The sequence below is a fragment of the Apus apus genome, chromosome 7 (assembly GCF_020740795.1).
Source record: "Apus apus isolate bApuApu2 chromosome 7, bApuApu2.pri.cur, whole genome shotgun sequence".
Lineage (NCBI taxonomy): Eukaryota > Metazoa > Chordata > Aves > Apodiformes > Apodidae > Apus > Apus apus.
In genome coordinates this window covers 21378001-21394476 of record NC_067288.1, presented here as the reverse complement: position 1 = coordinate 21394476, position 16476 = coordinate 21378001, and the positions used below count along the sequence as shown (strand labels likewise).

The 16476-nt window shown below is 48.1% G+C and overlaps 1 protein-coding gene across 7 annotated transcripts in view; it reads right to left on the bottom strand.

Annotated features, from left to right (window-relative positions):
- Window positions 1-1865: 1865 nt before the first annotated feature.
- Window positions 1866-16476, bottom strand: part of RNF220 (ring finger protein 220) — a 222848-nt gene continuing 208237 nt past the window's right edge. For all 7 annotated transcript variants that reach the window (XM_051624653.1, XM_051624652.1, XM_051624657.1 and 4 more), the window contains 3 exons: window positions 14124-14232; window positions 12933-13007; window positions 1866-4984 (listed from right to left, as the gene is read on the bottom strand). In XM_051624653.1, coding sequence (XP_051480613.1) covers window positions 4913-4984; window positions 12933-13007; window positions 14124-14232 — 256 coding nt within the window. In that variant the 3' untranslated portion in view covers window positions 1866-4912. The remainder of the gene's footprint in view (window positions 4985-12932; window positions 13008-14123; window positions 14233-16476) is intronic.

Here is a 16476-nt window from a genome sequence, read left to right as displayed (position 1 = left end):
CCCCCTGCCCTGCTTTCCTTCTCTGTGGAAAAGCTGGCAGGAACCCCCAGTACATGGGGCTGGGAACTTGTGGGGATAGTTAGGAAGCAGGATAGAACAAATGGGGGCTACAGCCACTAACTGAACCCCCCCAACACACACCCTATGCACAGCTTGTGCACCCAGCCTGGGGCATGGGCGAAGGAAGAAGAGGCTCACCAGGCATCTGCTTGATTTGCATGCCCAGCATCCCCCCTTGCCTTCGAACTTCAGCCCCCATCTCCTTGTCTCTGCACCCTCACATATCTGCAAGCCCACCCCAGCACTGTGGGCCACCTGGGCAGGACTGGGGTGGGCAGAGGGGGGCACAGCATCCTGTGGTCACCCTCCCAAACCCATGGGGGCAGGAACAGGGAGAGCTTGGGCAGCTCCTGCCCTCCCCAGGTGATGAATGAGCTGACAATCAAATATTGATAAGGAATTAACCTTGAGCCCTTCTTGCTTCAGTGTCAATAGAGCAGGAGCCAAGTACACACGTTTGATTGGAAATCTGTGTTTGGCCTCTGAGCCCATTGACTTGCTGGAGAGACAAGAGGGGGATGTGGGTCCTCACTCTCCCCAGTCTGGACCCTCCATGGATCCCTCTCCACTCCCCCACAGCTGCTGGGGTTGACCATGGGCACCCAGCTCTATGGGGCTGCAGCAGCCTCTGTGCCCCCACCTGGCATGTGGGGGGTGGGTACCAGGGTACCCCCCCTCCCCAGGTCCCCCAAAGGGCCTGTGCCCGTCCTGCTCCGGCCTCCACTCCGAGCAGTTTGTTTAATTAAGTGTTTTGCCTAATGGGATTGCCTCATTTCCATAACAAACTGGTGGGCTGTCATTAGGTGGCCTCCCTCATTCATTACTGTTAATTAGATATGGATCCCCCAGAAGGCGGCGCGGGGTGATGAACGAGGCCCCTGACACATGCTATTACACATTAGCATTTTCTCAATACACCCGATACATCACGGCCCTCCACTTCCTAAAGATATTTTAAATAAAATATTAGCAGCCTGCTGCGGGGCAGGTGGTGGGGGAGGGAGTGAGGGGTTCCTGCCCCTCACCCTGGCCTCAGGCCTCCTCTGGCTGAAAGAGGAACTGAGAGTGGCCGAGATGCCCTGCTGCCCCTTGCTAGCCTAAAAAGCAGCCAAATAAGTAGCCACATCCACTCTCCTCTCCATCCTTGCCGCTGGAGGTGGAAAGCTGACCCTGACATCCTGGCTGCCCACACCTCCACCAGCCTGAGGACCTCCCCAGTACCCCACTCCCAGTGGACACAGCCACAGGGAGGGGTTTAAAAACACCCCATCGACCCGTCTGCAAAATGTTTGTAAACCGAAAGTGTCGGCGCCAGCCTCACACTGGGGGGAACCCGACCTCCATCTGCCCCCCGGCACAGCAGCCTCCTGCTCCCTGCTGCTGGGGGTAACCCTATACCGTGCTGGTGGCCCCTAATGCAGGAGGTATAGATCTGCTGGGGCTGGGCGCCTCCTGCCCCCAACTAATGCAGCTGATGAGACTTCATTATGGGGGGTGGGGGGTCCCCTGAGGTGAGCCCTTTACCCTGCCCTCCTGGCTCTACCGGGGGGACAAGTTCAGGGGACCCCATCTGTGGTGGGCCAGAGGTGCATCATTGCATGGGGATGCTGGGGAGGGAGCACTGGGGGTTTGTGGGGGTCTCTCCCCAGCATCCCCCTCCCTGCACCTGTCCCTGCACCCCAAAACAGGACTGGTACTCCCCTTTGGGACAATACTCACACCCAGGGGCTGCGGCACAGTGCGGGGGTGCTGGTCTCTGCTGCGTCTCACCTGCCAAGGGAAACAGAAAGGCGGGAAGCGCCTGAGAAGATTTGTATTTGTTTAATTAATGTCAAATGTAGTTTACAAACGGGAGTGACAAGTACCTCTTTGTATAATATACACTGACACACAATCATTGACACACTGGAATATCGCTTTGTGCAACTGGGATTCTTTGGGCAAAGATAGGTAACTCTGATGTTTCAATTTATTATTTTTTTAAAATCATTTAAACTCATTACAGAAGAGGGAAGTGGCAGGTGCCTGTTACAAAGCAGAAAGCCTCTCCCCAGCCTTCCCCCGGCAGCCTCCCCCCCTTGAAAACAGGGGATGGCTTCACAATTGAAACAAAAAAATAAACAAAAATAAACCCCAAAACAAAGAACCAATGACTAGTAGTTACATATGGTTTTACACATACGTACATAGAGCACATGGCTGGTCCACAACACCTGCCAGAAAGCCTGGCTCCCTCCTGGGCCTATTTCCAAGGAAAGGCAAGGGCAGGGCATCCTACCCTCTCCCCCTTCCTGCCAGCCTCTCAAACCCACCTCCTGCACCCTCTCCAAATCTGCTTTTGAGACCCCAGTGCCAGCACCCACTGGCTGGGTGGCACTCACAGCCCAGCCATGACACCCTCCAATTTTTTCCCCTTTACAAGCCTAGACCAGGTTCTGTGTTCTGCCCTTCCCCTGCCCAAGTGCTGCTGCCAAGGGTCACCCAGCAGGGACAGGTCATTGCTGCTGACCCCTCCCCTGCCCGCAGCTTCCCGAGGGAGGCAGGACCCTCCCAAGCTGCCTCAGCTTCCTCTGGTTCCTGGGAGCTCTGCCAGGAAGTGCCCCAAGCAGGGGAGGCTGCAGCTCTCTGGACCCAGAGACCAGGACCTTGCTGTAAGCTTGGAGACCTGGGAAACTCCCTATTAGGAACTGTCATCTTTTGCAGAGATGCTTATAAAATACAGCTCCTTTGATTTGGTTTAGATTTTTTTTTTTTTTTTGTGCAGTGGGATCCTTCTAAAATCACTTGGGAGATGCTGAGGACAGCAGCTGCTCTCTGCAAAACAGCATCAAGCTCAGGGCAGAGAAATGGTGATGGGACTGTCACTCCCCAGGCATCCTGCTTCCACAAGCAGCATCTACTGCTCTTTCCAGACTGCCAAAATGCCCCAGCCATGTTGTGCTGCCAGGTGGGATCTGCTTGGAAAGACCTTGTGGGAGCAGGGGGAGATGAGCTTCCCCATCTCCCGTGTCTTCTGGCTTTGGGGAGCTGGCACCCTGTGACTGCTTGGGCAGCTGGGGCCAGGCTGCACAGCACGGAGCTGGGAGAAGTCAGGACATGAGGCATGGAATTGCCTTGGGAAATGGATCAGTATTTGTTTCTTGGGTCCTGAAAATAAAAGAAAAAACAACAGAACATCAGCCCAGATGGCAGCTTTGGTTAAGGCTGAGGACATGGGAGACAGAGACAAGCATGGGGAACTGTGTGGAAGCCAGGGCCACAGGGAACCTCTGTCTCTGCCTGGAAGCATCTCTGCTTACTGCAGCCTGGTGTAAAGCCCAGGGGTGGCCCTGGGGACAAGGAGAGAGGGCTGCCTTGGCTCTCCACCCTAGCACCAGAAAACCCTCTACTGCAAAACACAGGCTCAAGAAGAGCAGGAGCTGCAGGAAGCTGGCACAGGGCAGGGCTGGCTCTGCAGGGCTTGTGTGTCTCTGCCAGGCAGCTTGGGGGCCACTGCAGCCACCACCTCCTCAGGCAAAGCCTCTCAGACAAGGCCACCAGCAGGGGCATCCTGTCCCTGGCTGTCCCTCCTTGTGCCCACTTCCCTGCCATCCTGCCTTGGACCAGGAACAGCTCAGGCATCCTCAGCCAGCAAATGCTGCCTGCAGGGGAGGGAAGCAAAGCAAGGCAGGGGCTACAGCCTTGGAGGAGGCAGGAGGGGGTCAGCTGGAACCTCAAGCAGGCTCTCCTGGCCGGGGGAGAGGGCAGGACTCCAGCAGCTCTGCCTCTCTCCTGCTCTGCACCGTTTGCTCCTTCCCTGGCTGGGAAAGGCAAAGGGGGCTGATCCAGATCTCCCCGCCCTGCCCGGTCCCCCGGCGAGGAGTTAAAAGCCGTGTCTTTCCGGGGATAACGATTCTATTATAAATAGCCCCATTAGCTACAACTAATGACAAAAATCCACCTCCTCTACTCCCCATAAGTTCTGTAAGTTATGGGCAATGCTACAGCCATTACTAAAAGCTGTTAACTTCATATCTGAATGAGGAAATATACACCACAGAACATTAAACCATTTATATTATATATATGTATATATATACTTTTTTAAAACTAATGACTTTAATGCCAAAACTTTGCTGAACCAAGAAAAATATGGGTTTAATGTTCTCTGCTCATTTTTTTTTCTTCTTTAAAAAAAATACAACCCAAAAAAAAAAAAAGGGAAACTTATTAGTATGTAATGTTTGAGTCTATCCCATTTATACACAACATTGTAAACATATATAATCTATATTACATGTGCTTCATTTCTGCCTGGGTGTGGGTTTTTTTTTTCTTTAAACCTTTTTTTTATCACTAGAACACCACAAAAAACCAAAACGGAACCAAACCAAAAACCAAAGCAAAACAAATAAAACCAAAACAAAAACTGAACAAAGAACACAAGTTACAGGTTATTTAACATCTTTCTGTCAAGGGTCCCTTCCCCAGTCTCCTGGGGGCAGAGTGGTCAAGAACACAGTCCAAAGTAGGGCTCACGAGCTGTCCGTGATGCAAAGCCAGCTCCAGGGAATGGGATGATGGGGAATACTGGTTTTAAAAAAGGGGGCTTCACAGCAAAGGGTTTGGTTTTGCCCGCTGCAGATGCTGAAGGAGGTCTCAACATGCGGGACCTGGGAGCCGAGGCTCCCCATTGCTCCTATATCCTCGAGTTCAGGTCCGGAGTCTGTTTTTTTTTCTTTAAATTTTTAAACGTCTTTTTTTGTTTGTTTGGTTGTTTTTTTTGTTGTTGTTGTTTTGTTGCTGTCTTCTTCTCCCCCTTGGTGTGATGAGCTGGGCTGAGTAACCAGGTCCTGCCCTCCTGCTGGGCCCTTCATAAGTAAATGCGCCGCAGGTCTCCGGGAGACGTGATGGTGTTACACTGGGGACAGAGCTTCTTGGCACCCTGCAACCAGCAGACCAGACAAACATCATGAGAGAGTGAAGGAGGACAACCTGCACGACCCTGCCCTTGGCCTGGGATCTCAGGTGGGGAGCTGCACAGGAGCCAGGGCCACCCTCCTTTCCTTCCTGGCAGGGCCTTACCCTCCCAACAGCAGGCACAAGCTGTGAGGAGGAGCCCTGATGCCTTTCCTGCCTGCCCTGCAAGTTCCTCATCCCACTGCAGTCCCCAGCACAAGGCAGGCAGGAGGCTGAAACCCAGAGCTGAGGCCTGTGACCAAACTCAGCAGCTCTGGGGAGAGGAGGCTCAGCAGATGGATCAGCCCAAGCCTCCTCTCCTGCCATGCTGTTACCTCTGGGTGCCAGGCAGATCTGCTCCTTTCTGCTTCCCTTGTTCACCTGCAGCCCTTGATGAGCTAGTTCAGGTGACTGATCAGGCAGAAAACCAACTCAGCTGGGACAAGTGCAGTTTTCAGCTGGGATGACTGAACTGGTCATGGTGGGGCTACAGTCTGGGGGAACTGCCTCAGCCATCCTGCAAAAGCCCCAGAGCTGCTGTAGAGACAAGTCTGTTCTGCCAAGGTGGGCTGAAACCAGCAAACTTGTGGTGTGAGCTGGGATGAGGCCAACATGAACACTACATGAAATAATACAAGGGCTGATGTGCCATCTGTCACTGAGCCTGACAGCAAGAGGGTGTTAATATGCATCAGAATGGGGGGCATCCTAAGCTGGTCATCGTCAGATTGGCAGATGTGACAGTTGATAGAGAAAATGACAAAAAGACAGCTCTGCTGCGAGGCAATCTCCCATCTACAGCACCAGCAGCACAGGGAACTGGGATGCTCTGGCTTTCAACACTGACCACAGCCTCAGCATGACCTCCTGTTGCACAGAACTGAGCCCAGGCTGTCTGAGCACCACAAGCTCTGCTCACTGATGTTAGACAGGCCCTTCCAGCAGCTGTGGCCCATTGGAGCTTTCCTCTGTGCCCTGGCCAGCACAAATAAGTGTGCATGAGGACTTTAAGGCATTCCAGATGTGACTACTGCACATATCTGTGTCCACGTTCTCCTTCCCAAGACAGGCACAGTTTATTGGCAAGAGAGAAGCATCCGACCAAATAACTGGAGTTTCTGTCTCTGAAAATGCACCAGTGAGAGGTATCTTCTGTAAGACCACTTCTCTGACTCATTAAATGCCTCAGCCTGCCTTCAGTCTGGGGCAAAGGATGAAAGGAAGTGCTTGCTGTCACCAAACATCATGCTTGCCTACTCTTCAGTGCTCCTGTGCAATGTTGAACAGCATTTCAGCAGTTATTTTCTTTTAGCTCTGCTCACATTTCACTGTGGTGGGTGGGGAGGAGCAACAAACTCCCCACAAGTTCCTTTTTGCTAAAAGCAAACTGTAGCTGCTGCCACCTCACTGTCTTGCATATCATGCACTGTTCTGGGACTGGGACAGCTGCAGACAGATGTGTGACCCTTAGCAAGGACAAACTAACACAGGCGAGACAGTTCCATGTGGGACATTTCAGAAGGACAGATTCCTGGAGAGCCATTTTGCCCAGGACTCTCCAAAGGCTGCACAGGTGCTCTCTATAAGCACAAGTCCTCCACACTCAACCCACAGGATGGCAGAACAAGCCTGATCAAACTGACTGCAGTTTTGCTTCTCTCTCCCCTGGCAGAACAAGGTCAGGTATGCAATTCCTTTACACCACCACAAGGAAAGGGATGGATTTATTGTGCCAGACCCCAGGATCTCTGTCCTGGAGATCTGCTTTCTGTACCCCATGCTGGCTTTAGGCAGATCCACACTCTCCACCTAAGGCTGAGAGCTGCACACAGGCAGCCAGGGCCAAGTTTTCAACCATGCCAGAAGGCAGAATCCAACCACATGTAGCTTGACCCATTGACTGCAAAAGCTACATTATGGCAGGTCCATTTAGGGCAGTGGTTGAGGCTGCTTCACCTGCAGGTTGGAAGAGCAGCTCATCTTGAGCACTGAAGCTCATCCCAAAGACACTCAGCAGCCTGGCCTGAACCCTGCACAGGCTGACTGCCCATGGCACACTGGGCCCAGGTCTCTGGGCCTCCCTAGTACTTATGCTTGGTTTTCAACAGTTCAAGCAAAAATAATGACTGGACCCTTGGGAAAGCCTTTAAAAAACCCCAACAAACCACAACAAAACAAATCCTGTCATCCACATAAGCATGTGTGATAAAATCAGAACTATCTTGATTTTATTTTTTTTAGGTTGGAATTGCTTAGAACCTTGTTCCTTAGAACCGACTTTCTGGTGTAGGTGTTCAACATTCACTGGCACTAGCATCTAACCTCTCCTCTCTTGTAGAGAAGCACATAAGCTTGTACACACACACATGCTGGCAGAGGCACAATTGAAAAGCATTTGCTCCCCCACTGCTCACCTGCCAGCTGGGGTTACTAAACTTTTCCCTTGAAATAAAAATGCTGTGGAATAATAAGTCCCACCTGTTGGCCATTTTTTTTTTTTTTTTTTTCCAGGTCCTTCTGCTCCTTTCATCATAGCTTCATGGAAAAGCCTTGATGTGTTATAGCTGTGTGTGCTAGAGTAAAGGCCACCTCAGCTTTTCCATTATAAACCCCAGTTTTGAGGGGTTTATAACTCTGCTGCAAGAAGTTTGCTCCAGGGCTGTTACAAAGCAAAGAAAAGGGGCTGGAATCAGGATGGGGTTTATTTTTTCTCCTCCTTTCTTAATTAAAATTTGGCAAGTGATTGATCCACAATACAGGCTAATCACTTGGGGTAGTAGTTTGAAAAATACATTAACGAGAGCTGAGATGTTGAGAAGTCATTAGGGCTCACATGGTGCCAGGAAGGATTGGAGTATTTTGTCTTAAAGTTGCCTCTTAAAAAAAAATATGGTGTGATGTCTGCTATAAATTGGCTAAAGAAAGAAAACTCAAAAGGAAATATTTAGGCACTTCTTCCCGTCTTGTGGGTCTAAAATGGGGTAATTTCCAAGAAGAATATGCTACCAGGCACAGAGAATAAAGAGACACACACAGAGCAATTTTGCCTACACAGTGCCACTGTCAAACCTGAGCTCAAAGTTTGCCTACTTTATAGAAAGGTAAACCAAAGTAGAGAGAAGACAGGAGGGGCCCAAACCAAGAGCCAACTTCTGCCAGGAAAGGAGTCAAACTCCAAGATCCAATTCTCAACCAAGGTGAGAGCCCCCTCTCCCACTCACACCTCTGCAAGAAGTGGCAGCTTCTTCTCTGCAAATACTAATTCCCTTTCACCACTGCCCCTGTGGGGTACCTGTAGTCACCAGGTAATGGGGTGAAGGCAATCAGGGGAGCAACCTTCTTCACAGAGCCACCTCAAAGGGTAGAGCTCACCCCCACAGGTTGTTGGGACGCCAAAACTGAAGTATGTTAATAAACAACAGGACAACCTCATGGCAGATAGGAATATCATATGAAGGATGAAGTGCAGTGTCCTCCATGCAGCTGCTGAATCAGGAGGTCCTCATGTTGCTGGAAGCACTAAGGAATCACCCAGAAGGATTGCTCTGTATCTGCACTATTTCTTACAAAACTCCTCCAGCCTGCATGCAGCACATAACCTGGAAAAAGTGATCAGGCTAAGAACACAGCAGTGTAATATGCAAAAGATATAAATGTGTCAACTGCAGAGCACATATATCTATCAGTGGCTCCCCTGGAAGCATATTCTGTGATGAAGAAGGCTTTTTATAAGTGATTTTTTCCTGCTTCTGCAGTTTTCATTCTCAAATAAGCCCAAGATGGGCAAGTGCAAACCTGAGGTCAGCAAATACACACAAGAAATGCTGGATCTGGTGAGGGGGGAAACTCAGCAAACTGTACCTGCTCAAATCAACCTGCCCTCTTTCAGCCCCTGCACACCTGCTCCTATCAACAGCTCCATCACTGGCAAACAACAGCCTGACTTAGCTTTTAACTCTAGTTGCTTCATAAGGAAGGATACCACGGTTTGGCAGATCACAGACCTACAGCTCAGAGAGACGTCAAGAACCCACCGACCCATTCCCCTAGCACCTAAACCTGAATTACTGCTGACATGCATCAAATGCTCTCACAAACCTCCAAGGATGGAGGCTCCAAACGCTCGCCAGCAAAGCACTGCAGCAGACTGCCAGTCTCTACTGTCAGAGCACTCTTCCCAGCAGAAGGAAAATACCAACCTCACCCACTAGTAGCTGTAGGTCCCCCTGGGTTAATGAGGAAAGAACAGAGAAGGGGCAGGCAAACCTCTACGAGAGGGAAATTCACCCCCCATCACCCAGTGCCTCAGGGCTGCAGTCCAACGACCACCTGAGGACAGACACCCACAATGGGGATGGTCAATGTTCAGTGAAATGGACCCCACCTCCTGCTGCCCAGGAAAAGCCTCCCTCCTGTAACACTGTTTCCTCTCCCTTCTTTGAAGAACCTGCAGATGTTTTTAGGGGTTTCCAAAAGAGATCACAGGGAAGTCACTCCAGGCTTGTGACCCAATTTCTGCATAACTTAGAAGATACCAACTACCTCTCTGTATGCAGGATGGATGAATGAAATGTGCCACCATGTCAAGTGTCCCAGACAACCAGCACATTGGGAGCAGCAAGCTCACTGGTGTGGTTTGACACAGCAGTAAAAAACCAGCAGATAAGCCCAGCTGACAAAACAGCTAATATGACTTCCTGAGAACCCAGGCACAATCATATGGCATGAAGCAACACATTCATGTGTCCCTCTTCCTATCATGCCTACAACCACAGAGCTGCCCACAGCATTTGCAGAACACAGGACACCTTTAGCCTGTGGCCCCTGGACTGCAGCCCTCAGGCAGACTGGCTCCACTCCCAGAGCAAGTAGGATAGAAAACCACTCAACTCATCATGTCCTGACACTGGGTGAAGGGACAGTTCCTCCCTTTCTCCATGGCCACTCTGAGGAGGACTGTCTAACCCAGCAGCTTCTACCGGCACTGAGGTGCTGGCTAACTCAGCACTCACCGCAATATTAGCGCTCTTAAGCCATCTACAGGATTCCCTTCTGTAACCCCAGCCTTTTCTTCAGGATAATCCAATACAGCAAGAGGAGACAGATAAAAAGTCTGCTCTGATGAAGATTTCATTCCCAGAACATGGAGCCAGCTTGATGCACTGAGCTTTAGTATAATGGAATCTAAGCTAGAGAGCCCAGCAACCATTTGTACAGTTGGTGGTTAAAAATGTCTCCCCCTCTCCCTTAGGAACAGAGCAGTTATAATTTGTAATTGGACATCAAGAGCCAAAAGTCCAAAAATTGTATTTTTTGTAAGCCTAAGCACTTTTTAAAGATCCAGTCCTCATCAGTGCCCTGGACAGCACTGAAGTCAAAGGAGACTAGAGGTGCTCAGATCACTGCACCATCATATCACAGGAAATGTACAAACCTTAAATCTTTTAAAAAACACTTCACCTCTTCTGGTCCAAAGACAGATGTGAGCATCAAATTTCACCCTGCCTTCAATACCCTGCAGAGGCTTAGAAGTGCTCCCAGGCACTCTTGAGCCTTCAGTTCCAGGGGCTTGTTCCATGGTCCAAACCTCTCTCTCTCAGACACACTCACACTCTCATTTAATATCAGATCTCAGCTGGGCATATAAACCACAGGCGCATGGGAGAAAGGGGACTTTTCACCAGCAGGGATGGCAGAACTCCAGAATGTTCAAAAGGGGCCGGAAGCCTGACACAACCCACCCGCCCCAACTCCTATTAACTCCAACAAATTGTTTATTGCACAACAGAAGAAAAATGTTGCCCCTCTCCCCCTAGTCAAGTCTTTCCATGTGTGCTGCACGCGCAGGCTCCCTCCTCCCGCCCCCGCCGGGGAGCCTGCTTTATACCCAGGGAAAGGTAACAGCAGCCATTATTACACACACTATCCCACAGCTCCTTGCTTGTTAAAAAAAAACAAGAGTCTCTTTTGTGCCCGAAATAAAAGGAGATACCTTAATTAGAACAATGCAGGTTGGTGAGCATTAAACACTGAGCCCAGCTGCTGTATGCCATTAAATTCATAAAAAAGGAGGGGGGAAGGAGGGCAGTCTTAACGAGATTACACACATTGACTTTGATCAAGACACAAAAGCACCAAGGCGTTCCAGGGTTTTTATTGCTGTCTTCGGGCTACATTTTAATGGTTACATTAGAAACATGCGAACACAGGCTGGGAGAGTGTTGTGGTTTTTTTTGAGATGGGAGACGGAGTGCAAGCATGCCTTGTGAAAAGGCCTGGTTTAATAAATTGGGGGCTGCAGGGAGAGGCTAGGACTGGGGAACACATGAGTAGCCACTTATTAATTGCTTCCCCTGTGCAAGTGCCAAAATCTTAATATGATGTCTTCCTGGACTATTCCCATCCCGCCTCCCTGGCTGGCAGAAGAGCCATGTGTGGATAGCCCACAGCCAGCTCCATCCCTACCTTCCTCATGGATATCTATGGAGAGATGACTTGCCCTCTGCAAGGGTAAATGCTAAGCCCTGAGCACCCGGAGTGCAGCTTCCCCACTCACAGGAGCAGCCCTGACCACTGGACATGAAACAAAGGGGCCTGACTGAAGTTGAACTAAGTTGCTGCTAAGCCTAAGAACAGCCTGAAATTGGTGCCACAGATGTAGATGACTTCAAGCTGCTGAGGACAGGACAAAGACTTCAGAGTAAAGAAAATAAAAAATAAATTAGTGTTTTATCCTCTGCTAGTTGCACCGCTGAAGGACAAGATTACTCTTGACTTAGCAAAGGTGGCAGAGCACACATTCATTCAAACACCTCACAGCTACGTACCCACATATGTGTCTTTTATAACATGCTGCTAAAATGTTTACAAAAGCTTGTATAATCTGAGTAGCGATGGGGTGTAGCTGAAAAGCTATAAAATACAGCCCAAGGGATAGCCAAGTTATTGAGTTGCTATTAGTACTCAAGCCCACAGGCACTTCACCATCCTGGTAACTTTTCTTGGACAAGACTTTTAAAGGGCAGGATTTAAAGGAGCACGATTGGCTTAATCGTAATTCCAAGCACACAACATGTTCTATAAAGTAGATTTTGTAATGCCTAACAGGAATAGTTTTTAGGAGTGGCATTCCCTTACATTTTTTGCAACCCAACACTGTGTCATCTTGTTAGCAAGAGAACTGAGAGCACACAACTGACACAACTGACTATTTTCCACTCCCCAACCTGAATAAAATGAAAGCTTGAGTATCAGCTGCACAGAAGAAATGAAAAGCTGATTATAAAGCCCACAGTTTTAACAAAGGAAAGGAAAACATTTTCTTTAATAACACCTTAAAATTTTAACCTGATGTCTCCTTTAATATATGTATAAATTACTACTGCATTGGGTCACCTATTCAATGTTCAAAGCAGCCCCCAATCTTCGCAACAGAGTGGCAATAGGCTTGAAAACTGCACAGTGCTATTTCAAATAATCTGAAAAATATAGGTTCATATTCATAAAAGCTCCCTTCCATATCATCTATCCTGATGATGATTCCCTTTGCTTCAGGGGAATATTAGGTTTCTCAGAACCTACCCATTCCATGAATCTCAGTGGATTTGGCGTCCATTCTCAGAGCTTTACCTCTCTGCATGGATGCCTCACAGGAAATTACTGTAAGGCACGGCTGTCCCCAGCATGGAGCTCTTACATGAGCAGTGACTGTCCCCTCAGCAGCAGAGAAGCACACAAGGGGCAGAACAAACTGAAACCAAACTCATTCAGATCGAAGCTAGAGTGGAGTGCTAAACAGCTCAAGAAGTCTGCAGGTACAGCACTCACGGCTTAAAATAAAGCAAAAAACACCTTTCCCGTGGTGATTTAAAGAAAGTATCCCAGAAGTGAGGAAAAAATCTGTAAGTCAACAAGAAAGTAGCAAAGAGCCTCACCAGAGTCCGCAGCCAGCATTCTTCACAGTGCACATGCCAGCACTGAATGGAAGTCAGGGGCATTGTGTAGGAGTCCTGAGGAGAAGAAGCAAACAAGTTATTTCCACAGCACAGATCTATCTACTGATTCTTCGCACCCAACCCATCAACAACATCTTTGTTTGTGGGTAACACTGCCTGGTATTTTGTATTAAAAAAATACAAGCTTGTGTTACACATAAGTCTGTATTTTTGTAGTGCTTGTGTAGTGGAGGAAAAGTCTCCTGCAGTTCGTTCTTATGGCTTCCCAGAACTCCTGTTGGAAGCCCATAATCCACTCAAGTGGTGACCTGGCTCAGCACAGTTATCACAGGAGCATCTGAAGTTGCTGTGGCCACCTACCATTATTCCCATCAGAAAGGTCACTAGATCATACAAAAACCAGCAACAGAGTAAGATTAACCCTTATCACAACTCTTAGCTCTGCAGGAACAGCTTAACTACATCCTGAGAACGCTGCTCTTATTTCAGCAGACATGCCTTCTCTTGAGTATTTTCTACCATTGCCAATAAACCTCTGGAAATCAGCAGCAAGCTGATTGTTGTCCCTCCTGCAGGATGAGAGATGGGGACTTCATCCCTATACCTACAAGCGGTGAGCTGGGAGAGAGAGCTGAAGTTGCAGAGGTAGCCCTCCACCAAGCACAATTCCCTCCTGCTATCATCAGAATAAAAACCTGATGTGAGATGCAAAGCTTTGCAGGCTCAGACCATCAGAGGGAGCTGCTGCCCTTTAAGAAGGCCACAGAGCAAGCAGGACATCGACAACTTTTAGACGCTCTTGGCAACAGCCCTATTCTCAAATCATACGCTGGGTCTCATATCACAGATTCTGCTCTCTCCTATGGATGTAGATCTGCACACCAGGATGAGGATGCCAGTAACTGGAAGTTTTCCACAGGTGGCTGAAAGTCTTTTGGGCTTTCTTGCCCTGATAGAGAGGGAAAGCTACAAATACCAGTGGAACAATGTAATACAGACAAATTTAAACTGCTAAAAAAGACCTAGCACCTTCATTTGGAAGGCTAATTTGTTTATAGGGACAAGGAGGAGTTCCCTCACTCTACCTGAAAAAGGAGGAAAGCTTCTCCCCTTCTCAGCAAAGACATCAAGACATTTCTGATGCATTACCACAAGTGGAGTGCTACTCACCATGCAAATGAGACATTTATAGCGGTCCCCACGGGAAAGCTGCCTTTCTAACTCACGGACACGAGCCTTTAACGCTTCAAATGTTGTCACTGCAGAGTCTTCTGTAATTCTGCAAAAGATGATGGAGAGTGAGCATCACTGAGCACATGAGATTGTGAAGAGTTTGCGGGCAAAAAAGGATCCCGTAACAGCTACTGCACAGGTGATGGCAATATTTGAACTAATACATCCAGCTTGGGGTGAAGAAGCATTCCTGAGAAGTCCAGTGTGAATTCTTTGAGGTATCCTACTAAAGACTGCCAAACACATGACGACGGAATACAACAGGGCTGGGACTGTCAACACAGCAAGTTCCCACAAGACATGGACATTTAAATAAGAGATTTTGTTTGTTTGGTCGTGCATTTTTTGTTTTGCTTCTTAGTTTTTTGTTTTCTGCTTCTTTTACTGTCTCCCTTAAGAGATCCCTAAGGAACAAATGCTTTGGACAAAGTTCTGCATGTTGCTCTAAAGCTGCTGAAATAACTTTTTGTGGGCAAGGGAAGCTGCTCCTCCCCTTAGAGAATGGAGGTCTTTGTTGGCCACCAACCTTGTGAAACACAGAATCAGCTCATTGCATAGGATCAACATAATGCTTTTCTATTAAAGAAACCTGTAGCTTGTTGGGTATTAATACTAAAAAAAAAGGAGAAGCCAATAAGCAATGGACGCTGTGCCAACAGGACGGCTATAAAAGCAGCTTTACAATCTCTGCTTTCCCATTTCCTAGGGTCATTTTTGATGGGCAGCATCATCTCTTTTGTCACAGAGGCACTGTGCCGAGGGCAGGCAAAGTGTATTTCCATGGTTCTGCAAGGCTGGTGAAAAGAGCAACTTGCCAACCTAAAAGCAAGGGCAAGACAGCAATGCTTAGCAAATGGGAGCATTATAGACAAGGATGTGTCACTCCGGTGTGCTGCAAAATCTCATTTCTACTCAGTGCAGACCCATCAGTCACAACATAACCCACAGTGGCACCTGTGTGTTCCACCTTTTTAAGGGATGATTCATCAACAGGTGGCTAAAACATGGGTCTACTGAAATTCCTACAACTAATAAAGATGGAATCTCAGCACTCCGGCTGCATGCACACACTTGCTCCTTTGTTCATTAGTCCCTTGTCACAAGCACACAGGGAGGGACCCAAGATATCTGCCACAAGGTTATTCTGCTGGCTTTTCCCAAGGCTCTGGAAACAGCTAGTTGAAAAGATCTTGAGATTTTTATAATCATGACACTTCAGAAGAAACTGGAGCTGCAGGATGCCTATGGTTAAGTACCAGCGTTACAAAGCTTCTCCAACTTCACTCCTACCTTTGTACAGATCAGACACTCTACACGACCTAAGCAAGGAGAGACCTTCATCATAAAGGAGATACACTGCAAATGACAGTTGCTAGGAAATAGTAACAACTTCTTAACTACAAAAAAGGCAAAGAAATACACATATCAGGTGATAGCCTAGTGGGTGAGGACTGCCCAGGGACAGGGACATTGGTGATTCAAGTCTTGGTATCAACAAATATTATTTGGAGCAAAATTAAAGAGCTCACTGCTGGGAAACACCTATTGCTCCTATACATTGGTATAAATTATTATTGTATCCCAGGTTGGGTTCTAACCCTCAAGGAAGAGTTGTTTTTGTTTTCAAAGAAAGTCTAGAAAGGTGTTAGTTTTGTTCAAGGAAGAAACAGAATTATTTATTTATAGATTGAAGATTACTGTCAGATGAGAGAATTTAACTTCCCTTCCCGTCTGGCCAATCAACGAGCTGATGCTGAATAAAGGTTGCAACTGAATTTGACTTTCTGGAACCCATTTCTCTTTCCTGTGTGCATAAGGGCACTGGAGTTTTAAAAGGCAGAGAGTGTGGCTCCTGTCCAAAGTGAGTGGCAAAAGCAGAACCTCCACCTTTGCTAAATTCTCCCACTACCATCTATGGAGTGATCTGTCCTCTGAAGGGCAGGAGACTCAGTGAGGAAAGGAAAAAGTGGAATCCTTGAGCAGATTCAAGCAAAGGCCAATTCATCCTCAGCCCCAACAACAGTCAAAGCTTTAAAAGGAAAAATTTGCCACTGCAACAACTAGAGGAGATAGAAAATGGCTTGTTTATAGAAGTCTAAATGGCCGACCCCCATCAGCCAACTTCGGAAAGTCTCTGAGATAATCGCACCTGTCCAGTAATAAACGAATGAATCAGAAAAGGAGGCTGAATAGAGGTATAAGCAATAATGCTCAGAGGCTGCCTGATACAATGACCAATCAATAGGAGGGCTGTAGATCAGGGTGCTAGTTAGCTGGAAAATTACCGCAC